This window comes from Rhynchophorus ferrugineus, unplaced genomic scaffold (genome assembly GCF_030347505.1).
Source record: "Rhynchophorus ferrugineus isolate W39M unplaced genomic scaffold, kcgeb_rfMv2 rfM1, whole genome shotgun sequence".
Taxonomy (NCBI): Eukaryota; Metazoa; Arthropoda; class Insecta; order Coleoptera; family Curculionidae; genus Rhynchophorus; species Rhynchophorus ferrugineus.
The window spans coordinates 77,781,636-77,790,483 of NW_027472580.1; the positions used below are offsets into that span (position 1 = coordinate 77,781,636).

At 31.8% G+C, this 8,848-nt stretch overlaps 2 protein-coding genes across 2 annotated transcripts; both read right to left on the reverse strand.

Moving 5' to 3' along the window:
• Positions 1-3,686: 3,686 nt before the first annotated feature.
• On the reverse strand, positions 3,687-7,154 carry LOC143200053 (uncharacterized). The gene is made up of 2 exons (XM_076410313.1): positions 6,660-7,154; positions 3,687-6,557 (listed from the first exon to the last, which is right to left on the reverse strand). The coding sequence occupies exons 1-2, from the start codon at positions 6,676-6,678 to the stop codon at positions 5,692-5,694; spliced, it is 885 nt and encodes a 294-aa protein (XP_076266428.1). The 5' UTR covers positions 6,679-7,154; the 3' UTR covers positions 3,687-5,691.
• LOC143200062 (uncharacterized) lies at positions 6,762-8,522 on the reverse strand. Its single transcript, XM_076410326.1, has 3 exons — positions 7,618-8,522; positions 7,439-7,557; positions 6,762-7,154 (listed from the first exon to the last, which is right to left on the reverse strand). Exons 1-3 carry the CDS (start codon positions 7,937-7,939, stop codon positions 6,762-6,764), a joined length of 834 nt encoding a protein of 277 aa, XP_076266441.1. The 5' UTR covers positions 7,940-8,522.
• Between the last annotated feature and the right edge of the window lie 326 nt (positions 8,523-8,848).

Below are 8,848 nucleotides of genomic sequence, written 5' to 3' on the forward strand. Positions count from 1 at the left end.
AGTGCCCCAATCTACTATTACTAATACTATATATTAGTAACCTAATAATCTATTTACGTAATTAGGCAGCGCGCAACTCTTCGTTGGTTAAGTAGCGATAAGCATTGATAGAACTAGTCGGTTTGATGGCTTGGTGTAACCCCATTTTTGCAAATCTATAAGTTCAAATAGACTATAATTCACTAATAAGACAAGGTTTTTGATCTTCGGGCAAGTTGGAAATATCTTCCGGCTAACCAGTACAGGTCTTTGATTTTGAGTCTGATCTGCCTTGCTTTTTGTCTCTTCTTATTCTCATCTTATTGTGATTTAAAATCTGTGGTAGATTATTTCAAACAACCAGAATAAAAATTGTCTATCATTCTTAATATAAATATAGTTTTTAGTAATCAAAAGTGTATAAAATATATACATTTATTTAGAGAGTGGACAAAATATAACTTTGTGTTTAATTTAATTATACATATAACACATAACATACCCAACGTACAAAGTATTCATTCTTCAGGTATAGAAGCTGTCAATGTTGGAATTCTGTTGACTATGAAAGATATATTTAATCCGTCGGTACCACCTACGTTGTAAAATTTGTCATCGATTTGTTTAACACTATTTGTTATAAAACAAATGTTTAGTTATGATACGTCAAAAAGTTAAATGTGAGCAATTCTTTCAAATGGTAGAAAAACGTTCACTTACTTCCTAGATATTTTGGCTATTTTGTCAAGACAATTTATTTAATAAAATTATTTTGTTTCTTCCTAGTTGGTCTCCATTAAAAATCAAAAAAATTATTTTTTGTTATATTTTTTTTTATTTCAGGAGTTTTTAACATTAAATAATGACCAAGGTTGACAGAAACCTAACAATAAACCAAAAAGAATATTAACTAACTTTTTGCCTTTGAATCTATAATATTTAATTAATACACATTTGCATTTACATAATGCAGGACATCACCATTCTTCGAAAATGTTCAATATTTTGATCACAAAATGATGTTATTACTTTTGATAAGTCCATCTGACGATTAATATTCTGATATTTTAACACAGCAAATTATAGTGTTTAATTAAATATAAGCATTTGATTTTCATGGTCCCTATATTACTGGGGTGTTATTAAAGAATTTTTACTTACTTCTTTACCATCATTAAACCAACCAAGATTGATTTCACAACCCAAACAATTATATTAATTTAGATTTGTTTTTTTGATAATTTAATTTTTATATTTGCCATAAAATTATATTAGTATTTTTGGTATTGGTTGGGCATGGTACCGACGTCAAAGTGACCAGTTAGTAGTGGTTAAACTAGTATTGTAAATAAAAAAATAGGTTTAGGTAGGCATTAATCTAAATAGTGTGAATACAGTAGAATATAAAATACGTGTAGTACATAGTATATGTACATATTTTATAATAAAATATTTTTTGTGTTAAAAATATAAGTTTGATTATATTTTAATTTTTCTTTAATTAGTTCCTTATTAATTTTTTGAATTCGGTTCAATTTTTTCTTAAAAATATTTTAGTTTCCTATGTTTACATACTTATCTCGTGTTTATATCGCGATCTTCGTTTAGGAGCTAAACGCTTTAACCATTACACAATAGAAGCAGTTGTGTGCAGCATTTCCACGACGTCATATATTCTATAGTTTGTGTTTAAAAACTGAATGGCTTTCGAACTAAACGCCTAGGGGTGTTGGATACCGAAAAAAAATTAGATATTGCGATATATCGATATTTTGGAGAAAAGAGAATATCGATATACTTTTTCTAACAAGTATTTGATTTTACATAATAACAATTTTATTTTGAAAACATATCGAAAAATATCGCCAAAAAATATCGACATATCGATATATCGTCCAAAATATCGATATTTTTTATCAGAAAGTATCGATATATTGATATATCGTAATTTTTTCTGCATCCTTATTGCAGTAATTCAATTGATAAAGAAGAATAGATTAAGATAGAATTAAGAAGCATGTAAAGAAAGAATCAATATGTACATAAGAAAATAATATGTAGAAATAAAATTAGTGAACGAAGTGAAGCCCATGTGTAGCTAAGAACATAGTTTAATATTTGGTGAAGCGAAATTGCTGGTTAAAAGCCCCAGAATTTAAAATAGAAAACAAAACTACACAAAATGTATTGATTTCAAACCAATTATTAATGAATGAATGCATTAATTAATGAAACACTATATAGAATACGGCTAAATGTAAAACGATTGTGTAAGTTACTAATTATTAATATGGCATAGTGCCATTACAATCGAATATCTCGCCCGTTAATAAAAATATGCTTATGCGGTAACACTGACTTGTACAACATACCCAAAAGGAATACTAATAATAAAAACTGAGGGGTAAAACACGACGACTGCCACCCCCCAATCCTATTCTCGTTATAAAATATTCAGCACAAATATTTCCCGACCAAAAATTCATCTAATTATTTTTGGGGGAACAGGAGGTGGCGGGAGGAGACGACGCGGACTATGAGGGCGGCGAGGGGGGTTAATATCAGCGTGCGCTGGCCACGGAATGGCAAACAAAGACCCGTACGAAGCCATAAATCGACTTCAGGCGCCGTTTCGCTTTCATTATTCACACCCGCCGGTGTAAAAATATGATGGAAAAATGATTATTAAAAAGGAAAAAAAGAACGGTTCATACTTTAATGTCAACGCCTCAGAAACCAATAGGCCCAAGGATATAACGCGCCGGTGATTAATTATTAGTTATATTAGATGCTGAAACGTTTCAAACGAAATTTGAAAGCTTAACTATGTTACACTAAAAGCAGGCGACCTAAAGTGGAATCGTAGTAGGTGTGGGCATATCCAGAACAATGCATCACAAGTATAAATATTTATAGATATATTACATTAAATGAATCGCGTTTTTATTTCGCGATTAATATTCTATGTTATTAATTATTACAATCTTTTATTGATAAATATGCTTGGAGAATAGTCCCAAGGAGACTCGAACCTCCAGGCTTCAACAATACTATTTATTTTAAATATATTTTGGTATATTTCGAAGTAATATTGCATATAAACATGCTGTATTGCCTATATAATATTATATAACGTATTACAATACCCATTATTTTAAATTTAAAAATGTTTTTATTAATACAATGTTACTAGTTATATTAGACAAACTTAAAATATCTTATTAACTTAGAAACTAGGTAGCAGGTGAGGCAAAAGTCCCACTATAATTTTGATTGCGCGCCATCTTGGTTATATGACATTTAGCTCAGTTTCGCTTTAACTATTCTGTTGGGTAGTCCAAACTTTATTATATATATATATATATATATATATATATATATATATATATATATATATATATATATATATATATATATATATATATATATATCTATATATATATATATATATATATATATATATATATATATCTATATATATATATATATATATATATATATATATATATATCTATATATATATATATATATATATATATATATATATATATCTACTAGCTGACCCGACAGACTTCGTCCTGTCAAAAAGATTTGTAATGTGGCAGTTTTTGTGCCTACGTATTTTAAAAAATTCTCCTGAACAGAACCATCACCCTGGTGATAGGGCGTTGTGAATAAAAAATAATTAAATAAAACATATATAAGGATTGAAAAGTAAGTAATCGCTTTATTGTTAATCATGTGAATCATAATTATTATTATTATTATCATTATATTGCTTTGTGGTATACGATGTTTTTTGTTTGATTACCTGGCGCATAGATAAACAAATCTGATGGTTTTCCAACACGGGAACAGGCAACATACAATTGACCATGTGAGAAACATGGGTTTTCTAGATTAATACCACAAACACTTAATGATTGCCCCTGGGACTTGTTTATAGTCATAGCAAAAGCAAGCCGTCAACATGTCTATAGGAAATTTGCCATTACCAATGTCAATGAGTTGTTTAGAGAATATGTTTCCAGATTGGTCATTTTGCAACTCGACACGCATATTCTTGCTTAAATGAAGTACTTTAACATGTTTCCACAAATTGGAGGACTTTAGACATGCATTGAGTTCATCAGCTGGCGTTGATCGTGGAATCACTGGCAATGTTTGACGAAAATCTCCTGCTAATAAAATCATTGCACCACCAAATCGGTTATTATTGCTACGTAGATCTTTTAAGGTTCTGTCTAAAGCCTCCAAAGATTTTTTATGTGCCATCGTGCATTCATCCCAAACAATCAATTTACATTGCTGCAAAACCTTTGCCATTGCAGAGTTCTTCGAAACGTTGCAGGTTGGAGTTTCATTGCTTTGCATATTTAATGGCAATTTTAGTGCTGAATGGGCTGTTCGACCACCTTCAAGCAAAGTTGCTGCGATTCCCGACGAAGCGAGTGCAAGTGCAATTTTATTTTGTGAGCGAATTGTTGCTAATATTAATGAAATAAAAAAAGTTTTTCCTGTACCACCAGGTGCATCTAAGAAATAAATCCCTCCAGTTTCATCATTTGTTACTTTCATAAGAGTTTCAAATACATACTTCTGTTGTTCATTTAACAGTGGAAGATTTGTTTGAATTTATTCTTTCAAAGCGTTGAGATCATACAGTCTTTCTCGATGCAACTCTTGGTTAAAAGCGTCATGCATTGGACGATTGGGCGCGGTCAGGCCTAATTGAATTAATAGTTTGTTTGACATTATCAAGCACATGTCCTCAATTGAAATCAATGCTTCATTGTAAATTTCTTCACTGATTTGTATATTTGGATTTCCCATTCTATTCCGTATTTGATACAAAATATCATCACACATATAATATTTGTACTTCATCCACAAATCAATTGGGTTTGATGGGAAGCATGTAGATATGATTATAGAAAACAATGTTCGTATTTGATGAGTGTGTGATGATATTACAGCATCATTGAGAGTTTGATCCCAATGAGCGTCATTTTCAAGCAATTGCAAACGTTGACAGGCTTCTCTGTAGGATCCACACAATTCACCATCAACAGTTCGTAACTGTTGGAATGATGTTGGGCCACGTACATTGACTAATAGCAGTCGTAAATAAAAACATTCATCATTGCTTGGATGTACTGAATAAATCCGGCCAATCGCATCGGTGGAATATACATCTGTATATCCTGGAACTGGTTTTCCTTGTTTCCGTCGTATAAATCTCCTTGAGGATTGATTCCAGGTATAATATTTTGGCATTTCAGAATATAGCAATGTTTGTGCGAAATCATCGTTTTGGCATGTCTCAAAAAAACTGGTTAATGTAGTAGATGGTGGCTGAGCAGCTCTTTGTACTGCGTTCTGTGCTGTAAAATACACTCTTTGTCCATTTTCTAAATGCACAGCTAAGTGAACAACAGAAGGGTGTCTCTCATGAATAGGAAAAGAAAATATTCGCCAAACTGCTTCATTACTACTGACATAGCGGCCCATTTGGTATTGGGTAACTTCATCATTAGAATTCTCTGCACCAATTCCAATCACAGCCATATCACTCCCTTTGGTTACATATTTGCAAATGTATTTAATCGATTTCACTGAATGGCAAGATTCAACGTTGATGTGTGCTTTGAATGTCTTTGATAAAATGGGTGAATATGGAACAATCCAACGATTATCTATTTCAATATCTTGTTAATTTAATTTGACAATTGTTGATTTTCCATTGTCTGCTGTCGATCTGCGACGATACAATGGATAACCGTCATTACCAGTAATTGTTTCCAATATTAATGTCCGTGGATATCGTTTTGAACATTTACCATCCATCATACACGGTGAATTTTGATTAAGAGTTCCACAGGGACCATGTATCATGTTTTTGATAACTACCTCATGCAATCCAGGATCTACTTGTACATTAGGGATTTCAGCTGATATCACTGCATCAACTTCATTTGGCCTTATCTTTTCAACCAACCAAACCAAAATGTGTGCATGTGGCAATCCTCGTTTCTGCCACTCCACAGAATACATCCAGCAGCGTGTCTCACCAAACACATTATGTTTTACGATGAAATTCATTAAAGATTTCAACTTTTGTCTAAAGACTCTGGCTGTAATATCATGACGATCAATGGATGATTTCCCAGGTAATAACTCCTGCTTAATTTGTATCCATTGCGGATTGCATGTAAATGTGATGAACAAATCTGCTGTACCATAATGACGAACATACGACATGGCATCTTGAGCATATTCGTGCATATGCCGAGGGCTTCCGATGTATGTTGCTGGAAGAATAGTCATCCGACCGACATTCTGTGCATTTCCATCAGTATTAATCGCATCTCGAAGGTGAATATACTCTTCAGATCGGAGTTTGGTTTGATTCAACCTGATGAATGTTAATCTCTCCGTTTCAATTTTAACATACATGTCATCAACATATTTGTGATATAATCGCCGACATTTCAATATGTGATTATCTGCATTTTCCCGAATCATTAGGCGGTATGAATAATAGTTCATTGAACTGACTTTTTTGTTGGTTTCAGAACCTGTAAACAGATTTTGTTTTAATAACATTCAAATATAAAATTAAAATACATAATATAGTGACTGAGATATTATCGCCATAGCTAAACTAATATTTTAGTTACCTGTAATGGGATTTATCATTTTTATTGATAAATCGTAGCCATCTTCACCTTGCCAAAATATAATGGGATATTGCAGTGCATCATATGAGCGGTGTGTTTCCTTTATAGGTTGTAATTGAAAATTCCGACGATGTAAAAAATATCACGGGATTCCAAGTTTTCTCCAACTACAACGATAGCAACTTCATCAATAGTTGGTGCATTAAAACGTCTTGTATGTTGACCTGCAGGTGTTTTATCAGCTCTGATTACAATTTTGTGATTATCGGATGGCATCAGATCCAGGGCAGTTTTAAACAATATAATCAATTGATTGTGTTGATGAAATAAAGTTTGTAATTGTTCTACAATAGACCTTTTTACTAAATTGTTATGTGCACAACGCAGATCAATTTCTTGTGGTGAATTGCCCATAAAATAAATTTGCAGGAATTTGTTGTCGCTATCTGACACTGGTAACAGTGAACCTGCTCTGTGATATATTTGCCCTTGTATCTGTAAATAAAAAAAATATTATAGTGTGGTATAAATTAATGGATTGTCAATGATCAAACTTAAATAATATTTGATCTTAAAAAGTATATATTTAGTTTTAACTAATATCTATCAAATATAAAATATAATAAAAGTGTCACTGAAACTGAATCACCATATAATATGATGACTAAGTGATATATTTCGTAATGATTAAGAAATTGAAGATTAGTAACACATCTTAACTTTGGTGACAGAAAATTTTGTTCGCTAAAATAATTATGAGTAACTGCTATAATACATACCTTGAAAGTTGGCATAAAATTTTCCCGAACTGCATTTGTTGCCCCAAATGAAGTCATTTGAAAGCAATTGTTATATTGTTGAATATGTGTCAAAAAGTGTATAGAATCTGTTCCTATTCCTGAAACCAATGAGTACAATGGTTCTGGTGGTGGATCCAATTGTATCAATTTCACTTTACCATTTGCGCAACACAATCCATTGGCTTCGTTTTTGTATTTTAATGCCTTACAGTGTGAGCAAACCAAGTTCATAGAACCAATAACAACACATTGGTAGTTACTGTAGTCAATTGACACATCGTAACTGAAAGCAGCTGGATTCAAACTTGCGCGATTATTAGTTGAATGTCGCGCTCGCGCTTCACGCGTTTGTGATATCCGAATTCTTTCACGTTCATTTCCGTCGTCACGTTCTTGTGCAGTACGATTAGATCGGTAATTAGCTTGGTTTATAGCATTTCTGGTTCTTCTACCTAAATTGCTTCGTCTTATAGGAGGCATATCAAATATAAATTATTTTTTCACTAATCACGAACTAAACAAACACTAACTAACTAAACACTCTGCACAAAACACGATATACGAATTTGTTTCGTGTATCACTTGACAATTCATCTGTCATCTGTCAAAAGTCATCTGTAACAGACAACTTTTTTTTTTAAATTTGATATGACTTGAACTCAAATCCTTTTAAGCCGTACGAATTGTTTTATTTATTTAAAATTTGAATTAAATTTTAAACAAATAAAAAATTTTAAATAAATAAAACAATTCGTACGGATTAAAAGGATTTGAGTTCAAGTCATATCAAATTTAAAAAAAAAAAGTTGTCTGTTACAGATGACTTTTGACAGATGACAGATGAATTGTCAACTGATACACGAAACAAATTCAAACAAAAAGGGCTATTTTTAGGGTTTTTCCAGCAATAATTCTAATTTTTCTCGCCGTAAAAACCATCCCTGAACTTCAACGAACATTTTAAAAAAAGATTTGGCCAAATTGGTCCAGGCGTTGTTGAGTTATGCGCTTAGGAACATATTTTGCGATTCATTTTTATATATAAGATATATATATATATATATATATATATATATATATATATATATATATATGCGCCACAAGAACGAGCAGAAATAGTGACAATATTTATATACAATATTTATTACAATATATATACAATATTTATTGAAAATAATCCTTTATTGGCACTCAGCAGAAATTGCGTCAAAAATATATTAATTGTTCTGTGCCTCACAAAACCATAATTTATCGTTTGCGTGCGAATTCGCGACAGTACGGTACGACGGCAGACAGGCCTCGTACAAAATTTAATTAGTTCAAACATTGCTACCGAGAGATCCTGATCAATGAGTTGAATACAGTAATGCAATCCTAAGGCTGTCTGGT

What these genes read in the sequence shown, in the direction of transcription:
- LOC143200062 (XM_076410326.1), bottom strand. Translation starts at nt 7,939, where the DNA reads ATGCCTCCTATAAGACGAAGCAATTTAGGTAGAAGAACCAGAAATGCT. An exon ending in TGGATTGTGTTGCGCAAATG is followed by an intron (nt 7,558 to 7,617) that starts GTAAAGTGAAAT and finishes CATTGGTTTCAG; the next exon opens with GAATAGGAACAGATTCTATA. An exon ending in ATTTTATGCCAACTTTCAAG is followed by an intron (nt 7,155 to 7,438) that starts GTATGTATTATA and finishes TTTTATTTACAG; the next exon opens with ATACAAGGGCAAATATATCA.